General features: G+C 40.2%; 4 protein-coding genes across 4 annotated transcripts; 1 reads left to right on the plus strand and 3 right to left on the minus strand.

The window, feature by feature from the left end:
• Window positions 1-416: 416 nt before the first annotated feature.
• Window positions 417-3,526, minus strand: LOC128708105 (ubiquitin carboxyl-terminal hydrolase 45). Its single transcript, XM_053803067.1, has 2 exons — window positions 3,173-3,526; window positions 417-3,044 (listed from the first exon to the last, which is right to left on the minus strand). Exons 1-2 carry the CDS (start codon window positions 3,524-3,526, stop codon window positions 417-419), a joined length of 2,982 nt encoding a protein of 993 aa, XP_053659042.1.
• A 7,334-nt stretch (window positions 3,527-10,860) lies between these two features.
• On the plus strand, window positions 10,861-13,028 carry LOC128711998 (nitric oxide-associated protein 1). The gene is made up of 2 exons (XM_053806895.1): window positions 10,861-11,520; window positions 11,604-13,028. The coding sequence occupies exons 1-2, from the start codon at window positions 10,861-10,863 to the stop codon at window positions 13,026-13,028; spliced, it is 2,085 nt and encodes a 694-aa protein (XP_053662870.1).
• Window positions 13,029-13,087: 59 nt separating this feature from the next.
• LOC128712447 (glycosaminoglycan xylosylkinase homolog) lies at window positions 13,088-14,606 on the minus strand. The gene is made up of 4 exons (XM_053807343.1): window positions 14,250-14,606; window positions 13,825-14,182; window positions 13,357-13,762; window positions 13,088-13,289 (listed from the first exon to the last, which is right to left on the minus strand). Exons 1-4 carry the CDS (start codon window positions 14,604-14,606, stop codon window positions 13,088-13,090), a joined length of 1,323 nt encoding a protein of 440 aa, XP_053663318.1.
• A 1,834-nt stretch (window positions 14,607-16,440) lies between these two features.
• Window positions 16,441-18,852, minus strand: LOC128711231 (chondroitin sulfate synthase 2). The gene has a single exon (XM_053806101.1). The coding sequence runs from the start codon at window positions 18,850-18,852 to the stop codon at window positions 16,441-16,443; it is 2,412 nt and encodes an 803-aa protein (XP_053662076.1).
• Between the last annotated feature and the right edge of the window lie 1,636 nt (window positions 18,853-20,488).

Consider the following 20,488-nt stretch of genomic DNA (forward strand, 5'->3'; position numbering starts at 1 on the left):
CCTGTAGAAGTCAATGTGACGCTCAAATTACCACAGTGACGTTTGATGAAAAATGTGACAAGAAATCACTTTAAAGTCTAAACAAATCTTAGACCCAATTACCGATATACTATGAATGAAGATATGTGGATAGAGTATGAACGTTTGGAGGAAGTAGCGTGAACACTTCTCAGGAGGGAGAGACAGAGAGAGTATCGGCGCGCGCTTCATAATCGTATGAAATTAATTTTGGAACAGACAGTGAGTTCACGGAAACTGCTAAGATTTGGTTAGCATTTCCATCTCAATCATCTTTCGTTAACTTAAATTAATGTGTATACACAAGATTAAAGTTAACAATCCTGAGAGCAATTAAATAACTGTGCGGGTAACCAAATGCAAAAAGACAGAAATGTTGAGGGATAAATGATACACAATTAGAATATACGCTCGTAGAATAGCAAATAGGCCTGTACTTTCAACACGCTTTCCTCTGTTACCTCACGAACATAACTATCCGATACACAATACCATTTGCCCGGTGGAGGCTCTACATCTGGCAACGGTTCGGAAGGCTTTGGGTTATAACCAACTTCACCTTCAGGCTCGTCTTGTTCTTTCTGCTCCTTCAGTAGCTTCTGCCCGTTGTCATCGTTGTCGCTGGTGGTATGGTATGAACTAAGAGAATCGTCACTATCCCGATTGTGTATTCCCATACGTCGCGCCTGCTCTTCGACCATCTCTTGTTCAGACTTACGATCAAGCTCATCCTTGGTGCCCTGTGGAATGAACTTCCATCGCTCGTCTTCTGGGCCAAACTTAGGTCGCACCTTCACGTACGCGACGTAGTGTCCGCCATGCATAGAACCAGAATGCTCCACTAATCCGTACAATGCGTATAAGATTCTTTTCTGACCAGGTCGGATGTGCGATGCGCGTTTAACTTTCGAACCACAGAATGGTGCTATGTCCAGGACGAATGGGAACGAAACCAGCTTGTTCAGCTTTTTGAATACACTTCGTAACCCTACCTGAAAGCGCTTTAAGTGCAAGATCAGCACTGCTGGTGGTTGAGATATAAGCAATTGCTTCGTCGCATTCGTGTTGACCGACTTACCACCCTTGCCGTTGATTCGTTCGGTACATGCCTCACAACATACCTTGTTATTGCCAGTCATCAGTTCAACAGCGGTAAAATTATTAAAGCACGACTGAATCGAGTACTCCCCATCCTCACATTGATAGCGCGGCGCAATCGTGTTACTCCAATCCGCACGACTAAATGTACGCTGACGACTACGCTTTGGCTCACTAGAGCAACCTTTGTCACCTCCATCTCGTCCACTAGTAACTAGATGTAATTCTCCTCTTCGCTTCACAGTATCTTCGTCTGTTTCGCTGCTTCCCGCATTCCCAGGCGGTAGCTGCCGCGCAATGTGTGCTGCTCGCTGTGCGCTAATACCAACTGCACACAGAATATTGTTTCCATCTGTTTCTTTGTTCAAGTTTTCTGGTGTATCGTCCGTTTTTTCCGGTAGAGGACGCAATTGGTTGCCGTTTTGATCCACAATAGACATTGCACCATTCTTTGATAACGGATCGTCCGTCACGTCATTGTCTTCTACATCTGCGTCTGACGGTTCATTCGAATCGTCTGAAGACTCATCGTTCACCTTGGAAACATCGGGCTGGATTGGCTGATCATCCGTTAAAGGTATCATATGAGCCATGGATTCACTTTCCTCACTCCCGTTGCCTACTGTATCCCCCCCAGCAGGCGCTAATATTCCACCACCACTACCGACCGACGACAGGTTAATTCTATTTTTCTGATGCTTTGCAATCCTCTTCGCTTTTTTATTAGATTCTCGTTCTTTTTTGGTGGCAGACTTCGATACTGGTGTCCCATCTGTGGATGTTGCTGACGCTCCCCTGGCACCGGACAACGTCATTCCTCCGGAGGTATGCCCATCTGGCTCGGGACTACTTCTTCGTCTGATTGGAGGTTGTGGCTTCTCTACGCACACCGGTAGCGAAATATCAAGGAAGTATTCATGCTGCGACGATGTGTGATGGCAGTCCTGACAAGTTAAGGTTGAGACGAGCGAACCCCTGAATACCTGCTCCGGACGGAACACCCACTGGGAAATTTGTTCATTGTAGAACTTTGCCACTGCCTTTTGTGTGCTATCCGCGTTTTGCTGCTGTTGCCGCGTATCCAACCCGAGCCGTTGCAGTATAAGGGACTGGTAGCGTCGTAAATCATCCGTGCGCACACTTTCTAACAGATGTCGCAATAATTCATGCGAGTCGTGCTGATCACCCCCATCGAACTGGGGCCACTTGCTGGTCAGTTCCTGAAGCAACCAGTTCGGTGATAGTGATTCTTCCGCATTCGCAGTTAATTCGCTTAGCAACTCGGCTAGCGCTGCTGTCAGACTGCGCCAATTGGGCAATGCACCGTCTATAGGCGGCATCGCCATGTCGGAACCGTCATGTAATTTTAAAATCCCACCAGGTATGTGCACCTTTTCACCTTCGGTCGAAGACTGCTTTAATATATCAAGTAGATAAGGTGTACGAGCCAAACACTGCAAGACGGCGTTGAAGAAGCAAGTGTTACCAAGATTGGACAAACCACGCACGCGAGGCAGTGAATCGACTATGGATTTCATTGGCATCGCATACCGAACAATCGCGGACGAAGCTTGGTTGACCTGTTTTAGCCCAGTTCCACTATACCCACTGTCCGGTTTGGATTCGTAAGTTTGATTGTTAGAGTTCATTTTTGCAGCATCCGGCACATCGAACGAACTGTTTGTATTTGATTGAAGTACCATGCTTCTGACTGACTCTGTTGTATCTCGTAATTTCGTTTGCATTTCCGCAATACATGTGTTGGTAGTACTGGAGAACCGCACTTTCATTACTTCACGTTTAATAAGCTCAACCAGTTCGAGTAACTTTGGTTTTGCGAACGAATCGACTGCCACATTACAGCAATAACACCACACGTCCATCGTAGTTGTATTCATGGCAAGCGCGTGAACGTCCGAACGAGGTACCTATAAGAATATAACAAAAATGGAATAGAAAGCTTTAACATACTGACAGACTAAACGGGCGTGTGCTGTTTCACAACAGCATACGATCGCAATATAGTGACTTTTGTTTTCCTCCCTGCAAAACTTACTGTATAATGTTTTAAAGCATGCTGATTTTGCTTCCGACCACAAAGTTGTGTTCCACACTTGAGACAAAGCCACAACGCCGATTCACAACTGGCATCGCTGAACTCTTTCGATGTTTTGTGGATATGATTTCCACCGTGTGTCGCTGGCTCATCCATACACTTGCTACAAACCTTTTTAAACCAGGCGTCATTGGTTTTGATTTGCTTTCGTATCGCGTTCAAGTCAATAGATTTTTGTATGTGTGTACACACTTCACCCCCATTCATCTTAGTGGAAAGTAATGTTTCATCGTTTGATTCCGTCGAAGATGCTCCACCGTCCACTCGGTAGTCACTGCGCTGCCTTTTTCCCATAATGATGTTTCTTCTTCCGGTGGATACTCACGTGTAAAAAAAAACTCTGCACAAAGGAAAAACAATTACTCGCATATACAAATAGACGATACTGCGGTTTATAGTTTTTTATGTGACTGCGTACTAATAATGAGGCAAATTATGATGTACACCACCGCGTAAATAAATGAACTATAATAAAGTCGCCCCTAATCTTACACAAAAAATATAGCTATGGAATAAAGTTAGAAATGTTACAGCCGAACTACACACGGTTTGACAGCACTCAGCCTCATGGCAGAGCCTGTCGCCTGCTGTCAATCCTATGCAAAAATCGGAGTAATGCGATCTGACGCGGTCTGGTACGTGAAGCTTGAACAGCGTTAGTTTCAGTTCATAAAAATGTTATAGTTGTTGTATAATCAATGTTTAAAGAGTAAAGCATACCAAACATGGACTAATCTTGAGCTGCAAGGTAGAATGGTCATAAAACAACAACCAATTCAACGGATGATTGCGGGTCGTCTAACGCTGTCTGGCCAGACTTGATCCGATGGTCTGGGAACCGACGATTATAGCATCGCCTGCCGTGAAAGCGTGTATGTAGTTTGGCGTTACTTCATTTTAAGATAGCTTATAATATCTTCAACTACACCACGAAAACATTCCTCATTAGAATCTACAAGCATAAAACAACAAAACTTAAAATGCATTCCAGGACAAAAACAAGACTTCAAAAAGAGGTTAGCAATATTATTTTTTATGCATGGTATTTTCATGAACAGAAAAAAAACAATACACTCATATGCTCACCAAAACGTAACTGCAATATCACGAGATTTTGCTACTTTCCGCACTAGATTGTAACTAATTCATGTGCAGCTCCACGTAATTTTGACTGATTCAGCACATTTACTTGCAAAAATTCATTCAGAGTACATCCCACCGATCACACCGCGAACACACCAAAGAACCCGTAGTTGGTCGCGTGCGTGCTGTCAATAGGATTGCTCTAGATCAGATTTCCACAAGGTATAGAAACTATTAAATTTTCGGTAAAAGATTTTTGGGCAAAAGATTTTTGTAGTCCCCCCCCTATAGGGTTTGAAGCTACCCTGGACATAAATTTGACATTACACTATGGGCTGAGTGTAGTCATGCAAGGAAACAAAATAAAAATGAAAGTATATTTAATTTTTTATTTCCGTGGCAATGATGGTTTTAAACGGTGATTTGCGGAAAGTACGACGAAAGAAAAGATAAAATTTTATTAATGTATTTAACTAATAAATAAGGGCCTCACTGCAAAGATTTTATACCCGAGAAGCATGACCCTACGTTTAGACACGATTAATTTTGAGATTAATATTAATCTTTCGATTAATGCGAGATTGCGATTAATCTTTCTGACAGCTCTGCCCACGATTCTAACCCGAGTTTATAAACGCAATTTGTGTCAATTTTTTTTTAATTTGCCTGAAAAATCGGGAGTATTCAAAACAAATCAACGGTTATGAATCGTTACTGTCCCGTGAAACGGTATGCTGTGGAAAACCAAATGTGAAAAAGACGTGTGAAGACGGATACATATGGTAGGCGACAGTGTGGAGACCGTTGATGGTGGGCAATCGAAATGTTCCATCGAAGAGACCAGGCTGGATACCGGTTCATGGACACCATCATGGCCGAAAAGGCTTCATTCGATGTCCTAAAACCAATAAACCAATATATGACAGACAAAACAATTCATTCCTACTCGTTTATTAGTTCACTATAACCCAACTACTTAAGCAATTGAGTGTTTCCGTTACTTTACAGAGCAATGTGGAAGGTACCAAGGGCACCAACAACGGGCAACCCAGACAACCTCACTACGACCACAAAGTCTGTTAAGGGTCGTAGAATTTTTATTTGTTCTGCACTACGACTTTATGGTCTTAAAAGCATATTGGTTCGAAATCGTGCTATTTTATACCAAGAAGTTAATGGTAATGTTGGTGGGAAGTCAGGAGAAGGGGTGTAAATTTTGGAAAGTTTCAGGAATCCCTTTGTAACCTTTCATTGTTGTTTGAAAAATTTCTAAGTTCGTTCATTTCTTTCTGTGATCCATCAGAACTGTTCTTCTTTGCTTCGTTTTGTTTCCTCCATTCTTATGTGGCTGCGTGGAGTGATTAGAGCAGTGCGCTGTTGTGTGTTTTGTCTGTGATGTTTTGTAGTATTAAATATATTATAAAAAATATTTATTAAATATATTATTAAATATAGTCTGTGATATTATTTGGTAGTATATAATTACTGCTGTAAGTAATGCTTTAAGTCCGATTATACGACCGTCTTATATCGGTCTTAATAGGGTCGGATATCAGGTTTTGGCTAACTGGGTTTGTTACGCGTAACGAATTTAGTGTACGTCACTGTAGTATAAGATCGAAAGAAACGATGAAAGGAATCCTAAACAAAGACCTTGATTGTTTAGTGTAGGCGCACGACCGGGTTGCTTCGGGTTCGGTTCGGTTCGGTTTTTGCTGGGATCGAAATCGCGCGCACAAAAACGCCTGTGGGACCATTTCGCGCGAAATTTGGGAGCAGAATTTGAGTTACTTTTGAGTTACCCTGCCATTTGGGTTCTTTTCGAAGTGACGTCATTGACCAAGGAGCCTAGAAGGAGCCGACAAAAGCCCAACGGTTTTCACACGATTTGGCAGCTGGCTTGCCAAAGGGGTTCTTTGATTAACAAACAAACAGGCAGCTGTTTATGGCAGTTCAAGCGTTGAAAATTTAGTTATCTTGTGCGGTACAAACCACCAACCACCAAATTGCAGGGCTGAGAGATCTCTCGCCTCGCTCGAGCTCTCAGCGTGAGGCCGAGCCATGAGAGCTCGAGCGAGGCGAGAAATCTCTCAGCCCCGCAATTCGACAATTACACGCTTCAAACGCCAAACGAAACGCTTAAGCAAAATGGCGGGTAGCTGTTTGTTTATGTTTTGAATACAGTAGGTTTCAGCCATCATCTTCAAAGCCACTTTGCATTGCAATGCACCTGATAGGGGTTTGTAACGCACAAGCAAATATATCAAATTTACAGACGAAGAAGGCAAATGATCATCCTTTGCTCCAAGAAATTTATTTAACGTTTCCAACCGTTAACATATGGAAAGTAGCTCTGTCCGCCGAATCGTTATCGAGTCCATCAAATGAAACAAGTATGCAGAGTAGATCTTATTCAAACACAGTACGTGGAGCATTGGTAGCAGCACCTATGTCGATAGATACAACTGCCAATTGCCAGCATGATCCAACTAACAGAATACAGCTGTAGGCAGGTGCTTTCAATCGAACCGGACCGCATTCAGTACCATCTCATTGTCGGCAACATCACGAGAAGTTCTTTATTTTTAATCGTATGGGGAGATATGTACACACAGCACCAGAATTCGGGTGATGCGTGGCTGAACGTGTTGAACGACGCTGAAACAAAAAAAATCATCCTCCTTTGATTAACAAACAATCAGCTGTTTATGGCAGTTCAAGCGTTGAACATTTAGTTGTCAAATCTCTCGCCTCGTTCGAACTCTCAACGTGAGGCCGAGCCATTATAGTTATCCGTTTTTCAGCCAGCATGCTATAAAACTTTTCTGTTATTCTAAAAAATCTGACAAGCGCTTCACGCTTCTATGTAAAACTGATGGAAAACGTGGAAGAGGCATCGCGATATTTTTTAACTAATGAAATGATAGAGAAATCGAGGTCGAAAGCATTTGGTTCGCTTTGCCGATGGAGATTGCTCCTTGGGTACAATCATAGAATGTCAACATAACACAATGGTGTGTGTTCAGTGTACATAGCGATGGGCCAAGGTCTATTGAACAATGAGATGAGATGATTTTTTTTTATTTAAGCATTTTACTGCGGATAGCAATCATCACGCGTTCGAGAGGAAGATGCTCAGAAGGATTTATGGCCTCGTATGTATGCAAGGACAATGGAGGAGCCGTTACAATGACGAGCTCTATGAACTGTACTTACTGTCGTACAGCGGTTTACATTCGCCAGACTCTGGTAGGCTGGTCATGTCATGAAAATGATACCGGACGACCCAGCCTGTATAGTCCTTTTAGGTCGTTTACATGGACAGAGAAGGCGTGTACGGCCCAAATTGAGATGGAGTGATGGCGCTGATGTGTCCGCCAGAATGGTCGAGATAATGGATTGGCTGACAACGGCCCTCGACCGTGAATGGTTTAGACGACTCCTGTAGCACGCCAAGACTGCGTAGTGGTTGTAGCGCCGGGTACATAAGTGAGTAAGCAATCATCATGGGTGGCCAGGTGGCGTGATGGTAACGGCGCCGGTCTTCACACACCGGTTTAAAATTTGATCCGGACCAATCCCTCGTACATAGCACCGACTAGCTAGCCACAAATAAAATCACAGAAAGCCAGAAATGACAGCCTGGACCTCTGGAGGTTGTTATGCCGATAAAGAAGAAATAATCATCACACGCATACAGTACCAGGATATTCTGAATACGCAACGAAGGCACCTAGATGCAACACATACTTTTTAAATATTAACAGATGTTTGTTAAGTTGCAGGCGTTCATGTGATTCCTGCTTATATCTTGATTTTTTGAATGATTAAAAATTTATAGTCTAGTTTCCTATTCTAAATAAAACAGGTACATTTTATATCTAGGACTACCTACACATTCAAAAAATATCTCTTCTCTTTTCGTTTACTTGATTCAATTTCAGTTTGACGAAAGCCGTCGTATTGCTGCATTGGAGGCCTAGATCCTATTTTTATAAAGAATGTTTAGGGTAATCTTTCCATGACTTTTATTTTATTACACAATGGTGGATTGTGAATTTGCATTCCAGTCGTTAATAATTGAGTCTTTATTTCCAATACTGCGGTAGCATAATTTAAGGACTAAAAAATAGTTTATCCACTGAACTAATCAGCTTTAAAACTTTTATGCTACCTTAAAGCTTATCAGCGCCTATGAATATACTCTTAACTCATTCTTATTAATTAACGGTTAGATTCCCATGCCTAATTTGTTGTACTGGTTATTACGCTCTCGTTAAAGCAGAACAATTCATTAAGTTGGCATTTCCATTGAATTGGCAAAGGAAAAATCAATCGTATTTTGTAGATTGACAAAAACTAGGGCACAAAAGTGTCAAAATAACTAATATACATCCGAATAAGAACAGAACCATTACAACTTCTTAATGATGAATTATAAGGTTATATTGTTTTAATTTACATTATTATATGTGCAAACAAATTTACAGGTATTTGTTTTAGCGTGCAAAAAAAAAGAAATTACCAATTATGCATCTGGCTATATTCCTTACAGGAAGGATTAAATATTGAACCCCATGTCTCGCATGCACTGTTTATGTTTTTCTATCAACGCGCTGCAATTTTCTTCTCCATGGTCCATAATGCTGTAAAACATAAACAGGAATTTGTTAGAATAAATAGTGTTACATAACAACGTAAAAAATATAATACCAAGCATCGCGCGCTTTTTTCGTTTCTGGACAAGCGCAGCAGGCCTTGCACTTGGGTTTTTCCTTGGTTGCGTTTTTCTGAGAATCCACAGTTGAAGCAACAACATTTGGTAACAAGCTAATAGATTGACCCATGTTATTTGTAATTTCGTGAGTGTTCTACTCGTTTACTCTCTCGCAGTACTGCAACAGAGAACACAGCTTAGGGATACGCATTCTAAAGCAATTACAGACAAATTCATAAAGTTCATTAGTTTAGTTACAAATGTTTATACTTACGAATGCCTATAACCCTTACAATTAACCAGTTTCGATTGAAGAAGACGGTGGAATAAAAGAACTTCGATTTCACAACGAATATAATACAATTCTTATTTCAACCAAACAAACCGTAGCGATACAACGCCGTGTGCTTTAGATATCGTATGACAATTCAACTGTCATTCACACGTGACCCAGTGAGCCAACTTCAAACTATATAAAATGAGGTGTGTTGTTTCCTTCCAACCCACATTGCATAGATCCCACAAAAAACCGATTCCTTGTAGTTATGTTACTGGTTAGCGAATTCATTTATTTTAAAGTTCGTTTTCGTGCATATTAAGCGTAAGTTCACCATGAAATCATATTTACTACTATTTAATTGGCAGGAATAAAATTTACTACTATATATTATACTATTCGTATAATTTTACACGTAGCTTTTATTGACAATAATTCTAGTTTCCAACGTTTTTCTGTTTTCGTAGTTTTAAGCCAGCAACCGTGGGCTTTGCTTTTGTTGATGTTGCTAACTTGTAAACAACACCAAGAGATGGACTCATAAATAAACGCGTTTTAAGCGGTTCAGTATTAAAACAACTAGGCAGATGACGAAAGAGAAGTCGCAAGACTCAGTCGGAAGCCTAAAAGGAAACAGTGAGCCTTTGATTATGTGGGGAAAATCAAAGGTTTCTCCTGCATAGAGGGATTTACAGGCAGTCCCCGAGACACGCTATTATAGCGGACCGCTATAACCCGGGAAAAATCCGCGTATCTCGAATTTTCGCGTAAGTCGAATCCGGGAGTAAAATCGTTTATATTTCAAAGTTAGATAGTTGACTTAATTTATTCAGCAAACCAGACTATTTTTTGATAGAATACATTGAAAGAAAAAAACTAAAAACAAATGTTTTATATTACAAAGGAAGCTATTTTAGACCAATTTAACACCTTTTTGCTTAGATTTTGAGCAATAAACTAACTCAGCTGTCAAATTTCCAAAAACCGCGTATCTCCGAATTCGCGTATAAGAGGAACCGCGTATCTCGGAGACTGCCTGTACAGTTTTTAATCCGAGTTACACGACACTCGAGTTACGCAAATCCCAAAATTTATCCTACGAGACAGGTCGTGTACGTGGAATTGAAGTTCGTATTTGTCAAATTTTCCCAAAAATACGTTACATGTTGATATTAAAAACATTGCTTTTGTTACTATTTTTAAATTTACTATAATTGTCGAAATTAACAGAAACATATCAATTATTAAAGTGCTTCGTGACGTGAAAAGAAAAAAATGATCACTGAATACTAACTGTAAACGATATTATAAAGGATGAATCCGAGTTATGCGAAAATTTGAGTTACGCAAATTTCTCTGGCACGCATTATTCGCGTAACTCGGGAAAAGACTGTACGTGGATTTCTCTGGAATGCATTAACCGCGTATCTCGGGTATCGACGGTATTCTTTTTAAATAAAATTCGTATTGTATACACCTTGAACTTCATTGGGTTCAGAATTTATCTGTCATGAGGAAAAAAATACATGTGCGTTAGAAATCAGATTCAATATGTTTCGAAGTGTTTTAAAATCTATCATATTTCGTTGTAGGCTAATACCTACTGCTAGGCATTTTCAATTGAATAGCACTCTGCAATGTAATGCTATTGTTTCGCCGAAATTAACCATCTCAGACGAAGTTTACAGCGCATGGAAGGACAAAATTGTGTACAGTTCGTTCATAGAGAACAGCACTTTAAAACTGGGTTACAAACAAAACAAGATTATGGAATCTAAAATAAAACAATTGCAAAATAGTAACGTTAGGAAATCCTACGAGAACAAACCTTTTTCCGTAGCTATAAAGCAGTTACAAACAGAAGAATTTAATGAATTGTTCGACGATGGTACGTTGTCTTCGCAAAATGCTGAAAATGCATCTGTTTTTCATATGCCTTATAAACAAATCGGTCTAAAAGTGCAAAAGCAGGATGAATTAGCGGAAGAAAACAATGATAAACTATTTACTGGAGAATGGATGTCTGATTATGAATATTACGATGAACATGACCAGGATGCTCGATCGCTTTATGGGACTCCCGATCCTACCATACCAACTTCTAAAATACCTTGTGGAGGATGTGGTGCATTGCTACATTGTATCGAACCCAACATTCCTGGCTATTTACCGAGTGAATTATTGAAAGGAAAATCAAACAAACAGTTGTTGGTAAGAACGACTCAAGTGCACTATGCACATAACTATAATTAGCTTACCATTTTTAATGAATTTATAACATATCTTTTACACAGACTACCATATGCCAAAGGTGTCATTTTTTGAAAAACTATAACGTTGCGATAAACGTGACTGTTTCTGCTGATGATTACATCGAAATGCTGTCTACTATAAAAACAGAAAAAGCTCTTGCTGTTCTCCTGGTCGATATTTTGGATTTCCCCTGCTCAATATGGCCTGGACTCGCCGAAATATTAGGATCTCAAAGACCCATAGTTGTCGTAGGCAATAAAATCGACCTTTTGCCGCAGGATTGTTCCGGTTACCTAGAGAACGTACGACACTGTTTGACCAAAAGCATAATCGAATCAGGGTTTTCAAGAAACAACATCAAACACGTAGCGCTCGTATCAGCCAGCACTGGATACGGTGTGGAAGAATTAATCACGAAAATTCACAACGTCTGGGGTACCCGCGGAGATGTGTATTTAGTTGGCTGCACGAATGTGGGTAAAAGCACTCTTTTTAATACTCTGCTCAGGTCAGACCTGTGCAAGGTTCAAGCGACAGATTTAATTCAAAAAGCCACCGCAAGTCCATGGCCAGGCACAACTATACGTATGCTTAAGTTTCCTATTATGCGTCCATCTGACTACCGATTATATCTAAGGACAAATCGACTGAAACAGGAGCGATATATACAGAGGGCGAATCAGCGGTTAACACGTGAACAGTCGAAAGCAAGGAAAGATGTTAAACATCCTACACTACTTGGTCACATAGGTCGTACCTTTCAGAAGGAGAAGGAGGAAGAATCGTTCGATCACTTTTCTTTGACGCAAAGAAGTGGTGGGCCAACATCGATACTTACATTGAACGAGAAAAACGAAAAGTATATAAACTCCAAATGGTGCTACGATACACCAGGTGTCGTCCAACCCGATCAAATACTTGATCTGCTCACTACGGAGGAAATTCTGCTTACCATTCCAAAGCAGATGATTCGACCGAGAGTATACCTTCTAAAAAAGGGTATGACTTTATTCGTTGGCGGTCTAGGACGTATAGATTTTCTAGATGGTCCAGACTCCATACGCCTTATTCTATATGCTTCTCATACGCTTCCAACGGTTATATGTTATACATCGGAAGCCTGTGCGTTGTACAAAGCTCTGCTTGGCACACAGTTACTGGGCGTACCGTTTGGTACTGCGGTCCGCTTGAAGAAGTTTCCATCGCTAGAATCTGGTCCAAACATCCTCGTACATGGTACGCTAGAGAAACATACTTCCGTTGTGGATATTTTATTATCATCCGCCGGATGGATTGGTGTAAACTTGCCCAAATACAACGAAGCCATATTTCGCGCCTGGACGCCTAATAACAGAGGCATATACGTTCGGCAACCAGCTTTGCTTCCTAATGGATTAGCTTTACGAGGAAAACGTATACGGGGTTCATTAGCCTACCGGTTAGGTGAGGTGTTCAATCCCCGTTAGAGTACAGTTATATAATAAATTTGCTCTATAACCTATCTGTCTAGGTAACTGTAATAAAATTATTTAAATATTTTATTACCAAACTTTTCTTTACATAACTCGACAGTACTATAAATATGAAGTAACCGTCTCTCAAGAGCGATGTAGTGTTCCTTGATGACTAGTGGAAATAATAGATCCAATTTGTTTAATTCTTCAAGCGTTTCGGTAAGTGCTCCTCCAGAGAATATTAATAATCTTTCCCATGTCGTGCGACGAATGCTAGAAATAGAAATATATATGTACGATTATAACAATATTCACAGTAATATTGTCCCCAAATACGTACATACAACATTGATATAACGGTGCAAGAATGTCTATATGGTCTACGAATGGATTTCCAAAACCTTTACCGTTGTCGAGTAACAATACCCGATTTTCTCGCGTTTCATAATGGTGCCTGTCGCCATTTTGGATAAGAAAATCAAATATAGCCGCATCGATGAGATCTAAAAGCACATCCAAGTGCAGTTGTTTTCTTATGGGTGCACAATAATTATCGTCCTTTTCCCATTCGGCCTTCAGCTGATCCTTGTATGTGCGTTGCCATGGAGATCTATACTTCAATATTTTCCCCGGAATAGTAAGCAAAACTGCTCCTTCAAGTGTACCAGTTGTTGGATCATCGCACACCGTTTCCTCGCTTTTACAATAATGGCAAACACCATAGGCACACTGTTGATTGTTGATAACTGGAAGAAACAAAGTATGGAAAGCAATTCATGATGTGTAATGTATAGTGAATAACTTATACCTGTCATCGTTTGGCGAAGATCATTGTCCGCGTATTGTAGATTATTGCGAAGTGAAATTTTCCGTCCAGCAACAATCGGTGTATATCGTAGGTTTAAAATAGCACCCAGATGGAAACTAACAATTTCGGAGTTATGTCTGTCTTTGCCTGAATAGACGGTACCGTTTATAATATCTTCACGAGTATACCAGCTTGGTTTAAAGAGTACAAATTGCGAACCGGCAAGTTCTAGCACCAGTTTCAACTGTGTCCCTCTGCGCGAATTTTTAAGCCTGAGTATCGACTCCATCCCCATTGCATTGATGACAGACCCAATCAATTTGTCCTTGATGGGAAATACCTCGTTCATTTTAGGCCACTGAAAGTAAAGTGATGAAAAGGTTAAGAAATTCCAAATATATAAACATATCTTTCAACCTTCATACCGAGTTAGCAGTTTTCCAAACACTGGTTAAGTTGTATGGTTTAGGAAGAAAGCAGCTTATAAGGTTCTGTTTAATTCCAATGTATTTAGGATTTTTGTTTCGAAACACAGGTTTCAAACCCATTACTTTACGTATTATTGCATTTTGCACAGAACGAGATTTGGTTGATTGAATTTTGTTAAGAATTGGTTGTGTTGCTTCAGCTGCGTTTTCTAACGCTTCGTGCCCAGCCATGTTAATATCATCGTGCGGCACAGTTGATTGCAGGTTGTTAATAAAATACACATTAAGACTATAATAGACCACTAACGATAGACATAATAGAATTATGATGTTGTAAACACTAGTTCTTATCATCTGGTTTTCATTTATATCTTTGAAAAACTATTTCAGATACACTCTTCGCCTTAAACGTGCTTCAAGTTTTATGTTTACCAACAAAACAATTGTCAAATACATTATCTACCCCAGATACGCGATATTGTCTCGTCCACAAGACATTTCCCGAAGTTTATCTTTGATTTTTGCTGTACAGTCTATTTCCGAGTTACGCGAATAATGTGTGCCAGAGAAATTCGCGTAACTCGGATTCCCTTTACGATATCATTTATAGATAGTATACAGTGGTCGATTTCCTCTTTTCACGTTACGATACAGATTAGTAGTTGATATTGGTAAAAGATTCTTGTAGTCCCCCCCTATAGGGTTTAAAGCTACCCTGGACAAAAATTTGACATGCCACTATGGGCTGAGCTTAGTCATGAAGGAAAACAAAATAAAAATTAAAGTTTTTATTTTTTGGTTCTCGTTGCAGTGGTGGTTTTAAACGGCGATTTAAGGGAAGTAAGGTGTAAGTTAAGAAAAAAATTAATACATGTATTTTATTATTAATCAAAAGCATTACTGCTTAAAGATTTTATTCCCGTGAAGCATGAAATTTTGTCGTAATTTTTTTTGTCCTTATTTTGTCATAATTTTCATAACCACCATTGTTTTAACTACTACAGCCATGGAAACAAAAATTTAAACATACCTCATAAAATTTGAATTTTTACCTATCCATGACCAACTCGAGCCCATAGTGCAACAAATATCCAGGGTAGCTTCAAACCCTATAGGGAGGGACTACAAAAATCTTTTGCCCAAAAATCTTGTATCCCAATTCTGAAGCGTAAACGATTTTACTTCCGGATTCGACTTACGCAAAAATTCGAGATACGCGAATTTTTCCCGCGATATAGCGGTCCACTAGAATTACGAATCTCGGGAAGAGCCTGTATTAGTTTCAAAGAAGAATATTCATCGATTTCTTCAACTCTTCTTTGTCCAACGTCTACATATAAACGTATTAGTTTAGATAAAAACGCAAAGAAAATGTGTATGAAAGGAACTAGGGGGAAGATCCTACATACTCTCTGAACGCTACGCATGCTTCTATTAGAGTGACTAATAGTATCCTAGAGGGAACTAGGGGGAAAGATCCTAGATCCTCTACGCTAATCCTCTAAACGCTACGCATGCTTCTGTTAGATTTGTTTTTCGTTAGAACGGCCGGGCCGTATCGACTTATTTTACCACGTAGCCGGATAGTCAGTCCTTGCTACGGGGGATTGGCCCAGATGGGATTTTGGTCCCGTCCGTTCGTGTGAAGACCGGCGTCGCTACCATCATGCCACCGGGCCGCCCAGAATGACGCCCGATATCCCGTGTGTGCCCAGCCTATTGAGCAACTATTGAGCGGGGTTTTTTTATATGTATGGGTGGGATTTCTGGGACAGTAGCACTGATTTTGCCGTGCGGCAATAAATATTTAGAAAAACATTGAATCGTTGTTCAATTGTTTTTCATTCGGAAGTAAAAAAGACAATGAAGTCAATCAAAAGTACGTGAACCATACAACATACTTACAGCGATTCGTAAACCGAGTCATTTTTGGTTATTCGTTATAATTGGTGTAAGATTGTAAATTACGAACAAGCCGTAAGTACTCGTTAGTAATCGCGTTTTTTTTTCACAAGAATCTCTTCGTCATATTATTTTGTGTACATTCTTAACGTTGTTTATTAGAAAAAAATGTGTGGCACAAATGACAACAAAACAACCCAATCATGTGGGTAGTGGTTCATTTAACATTAGATTATTGGATTGTTTTGTGAATAGTTTACTTATAATTTGGCTTCATACTACAGCTTCAGGGGGTTTCAAATTGTTTACTATATTGTACAAAAACATCTCCTATTTGCTTTTTTGATGCAATTCGAATGCATTCCATCCGATCCGCTTCTTCAGGACAATGCAACTTAGAAAACTGTTCACCATAAGGATCATTTGATAGAAAGTTAGATATGCTTCGTCCGTATCGAAGGTTCGGTTCAATCGCCCGTAGAACATGTATCTTACTATTGCTCTTCGTAAACAGGTCTATTATATTCTGTATCATAACGCTGTTGTTGGGCTGTGTTGAGTTCATTGACAGTAGATTCACTATGTCACGATCGCTGCGAACGATTGGTAACACTTGTTCTAGCTGCTTACGTGCGTACACGTAATCATTGCTGTAAAATGATACTACATCATAGTTAGCCCTGTCGAAGTAACCACTACTTTGACCAACATCACAGTTTTCACACGGTTTGCACAACTCTGTCCACTCACATGGATACATCATGAAGCCAATAGGACTATACACCTGGAAGCCTTGAATGGTATTCATCCGAACACGATTAAGAAAGTCTGGTCGGAATGAGGCTGCGTTTGAACACAGCATCACCAAACTTTCTAGCCCTATCTTGCGTAAAGCTAGGTCGACTGCGGCAAAGCTCATATGTGCGAGCGGACCGTAGAACGAGCTGTAATACCGGTTATTATTACTATCTTTTGAATTTACTTCTACGGGTAACCGAATCGACACCCAGGCCACTCTTGAACCATCCTGCTTGTGTTTTTCCGTCAGTGCTAAGGCAATATTTTTCAATGGAAGAAATACATCCTCATCCCCTTTGCTAGGAGTCTCTGCTCGATACAGAAATATTAACATCAAAAAAGTATTATCCTGATTGTCCATGCATGTTTTCTCGTAGCTCTCAAGAAATTGTTCGGTTTCAAGTACTTGATGCTCAAACGTTGGCAGCAGCATCGCAACACGTGTGCTTTCAGTAACATACGGCGAAGGGACAATTTCGATCAAGCTAATAGGTTTGATTACCTCAAAGTTTTTTTGTACCATCTTTTTAAGCTTTTGGTCATAGAAATTTAGTAACAGTCGGTAATCCATCCCCCGAACGGCATCGAAACGCTTGTAAGCAGTGTGGATACCACGAAATTGTGCTTCCGGATTGCGTCGTGTTGCTTCTAAAATTGTTTTATTCAAAACGTTTCGCATATCCTCTTCGTCGACTGCTGATAAGCGTTGAATATTCACCTCGGAATTCCACATGAACGAATGTGTTGTATTAAGCGCTATCCAAGGGACGACGTCGTGTCGTGATTCTGGAGGATTGGACTTCGGCACACCTAGTGGCCACCGTACTTCAAGGATGTCATTCGACAGCGTGCCATTAGAAATTTGCATTGCTTCTTCAAGTAGCATTCGCTTTACTTCACTGTTTTGCTTTAGATGAAGGCGTGAGAAATACGCATGCAGCAGATAGAAGTCATCAGTCGAAGTGACAGGATAAATTGTTGCTGCATTGTTAAATTGCTCTTCTTTTACTATTAGATGGAAATCGCGGTAGATTTTGTAGCTGTTCAGATGGTAGCTGGTAATATCGATACCCTGCCAGGATTGATGACAAGTTTTAATTTTTGTCGAATATTTTACACACTTCCCGATGTTGCTGCTATAGTTGTTCGAGGCAGAATTGCGAACACACCAATCAAGATTCGCCCTGATTTTTCTAATCACACCACTGCTCAGTATAATGCCGGCATGCAGATCACAGTACTCATTACGCGAGGATTCGTCGATTTTGCCATTGTTGTACGAAGTTTCGTCTAGATTTGTTCCCATATACACATCAAGGGTAACGCTAAGATGCTGGAGTTGCCGTCGTACCGTACGAGCATTCACGTACGTCGTATCCATCAGTAGCAGAAAGAAGTCGTACTCGTCTAGGTAGTTATCCGCCAAGTATTTGAGCATATGAAACGGTCGTAGATGTTCTCGGGTGTCTGTAAACCCCACGATGTTTTTCAGGTTGAAGTTAGACTTTACATTATCCGCGTGAATGAAGAATTTTATTTTATTCACCAGATGAGCAGCGGTACGGTTGATTGCAGTAGCAAAAGTGTCAACATTTTCTGTCGTTGTCAGAACTCCCACGAACAATTTTTCTCTTATTCCCAGTTCGGAGTAATAGTATCGCGGGCGTATAATATTTTTAACCACCTTCTTTGCTATCATTGGTTTCTGCTCTAAGTTGAGTTGCGGTTCGAATTCGTTGTTATGCTCAAAGGTTTGTAGCATATCTGTATTTTCCGTCATTTCCGGGCACTCTGCTACATATTCGGCATAATCATGCGGTGAATAGTAGCTAAAAAGAAAACCGCACACTACCCCAAGCAACAAATATTGATTGCGACTGAAATTAATGTTCATTCCCATTGTTGCTGAGGAAATATTTTTTCACTAAATGCACCAAATCATAAATGGAAAAGGTAAACCAAAACCATCTGTAACTCAAAACAAATAGACAAATATGCACCAAATAATCAAAATATGTACAGAAAGGTGTCGTAAAAAGGCCTTTTTGACAGACAGTCCTCGAGATAAAAACAAGGTAAATATATAACTAAAAGCGGGGATATGCCGGATTTCGATCGTTGGGGGAACCAACCCTGGTGGTACAAAATCGCAAAGGGCCTGCTCTGGGAATTGTCGTATACGACCAACGTATTATTTTCATCATAGTTGTGCGAAAAGAATCCCTGGGAGAACAGTTGGACCTATTCCATACAAAATCGGAAAGTGCTCGTTCTAACAGCTATTTCGCTCCTGCTTGCACTCTTGCCGAATCGAACCCCCCTCGAAAGCTCTCTCGATCGGATCGAAATTTCTCGTGTTGTTCGCTTCTTCGAAGTCGTTCCTTCTCTGTCTTGTCCGTTGCAGGCATACACAAACGTCAACAAACGTACACACACCTCACTTTTAACCTCACTTTTTAATTGTGAATATACTTTGCGCAGAGGGATTCATGGCAAAAAACTCATTTTAAACATTGTAGAGCTATTTTGTTCGCTCAATGCACGCATGTATTTCGCTCATACTGAGATTTTTTACATATTTTAATATCCGTAACAATATCCCAGAAGATGTTTTGTACTTTATCAGTCATTCCACTGGTACAATTATAGTTACAGAAATCTATTGTAGATTCACGTGTGATGTTTTGTGGTTTGTTTGTTATTTGTCTGGTAATATGTTGTGACGAACTAGTTTTGTTTGTCATGATGATTGTAAGTATGCCATCCGTGCAATTGTAACGGTAAATGCTACAACAGGATCGAACAGCAGGAAAGGCAACGCACGAGTTCCTTGCCACATGTGTTTGATTCCAGTCATGTTTCTTCTGTTGTGGCTCAGATTCAGATGGTGTTTAGATTCAGGTTTTGTTCACGTTATCAGCTAATTTGTTAGGCAACTGCTATCGTAGTTATGTTAGAACTGTTAGCCACAGTTAAAGATGACAATCGGAATCAAAGTGATCCCTCCGTTCTTTCTGGAGGTTGAAGGACTCATTTTGTTTGTAAACTTTATTATGCATCAGGTTCTGCTCAGGCCAATCGGATGTGCGCAAATAGGTAGCTCTCTAGAGCAGTGACTGAAGGTTTGGGTCTGTTAGGCTGGGCACACACGGGACGTCCACGTCCTGCCCACGTCCACATCGAACTTCGTGCAAATCCGAACATAAACGCCTATCCTTTACCGTACGCACGAGCGAGACACAATAGTCGCACGATCAGCCCGTATGCTCCGTACGCGTCTTTCTAATAGAAGCATATGTAAAATTCAGAGAGGATCTTTTATCTTACCCCTTAGTTCCTTTCATAAACATTTTCTTTGCGTTTTGAGAGCCAGATATGATGTTCATTTTGCCTAGTCTAAAATTTGTTCATGTAATTATATTTTTCATGTAGGTTTAAGATAAACCATTGCAAATAAAGAGTTATTAAAAAAAATAATATTGTTCCAAAATATCGGGAACCGCTTCGCAATATGTTGTGGTGTTTAAACATTTCAT

The sequence above is a fragment of the Anopheles marshallii genome, chromosome X (genome assembly GCF_943734725.1).
Source record: "Anopheles marshallii chromosome X, idAnoMarsDA_429_01, whole genome shotgun sequence".
Taxonomy (NCBI): domain Eukaryota; kingdom Metazoa; phylum Arthropoda; class Insecta; order Diptera; family Culicidae; genus Anopheles; species Anopheles marshallii.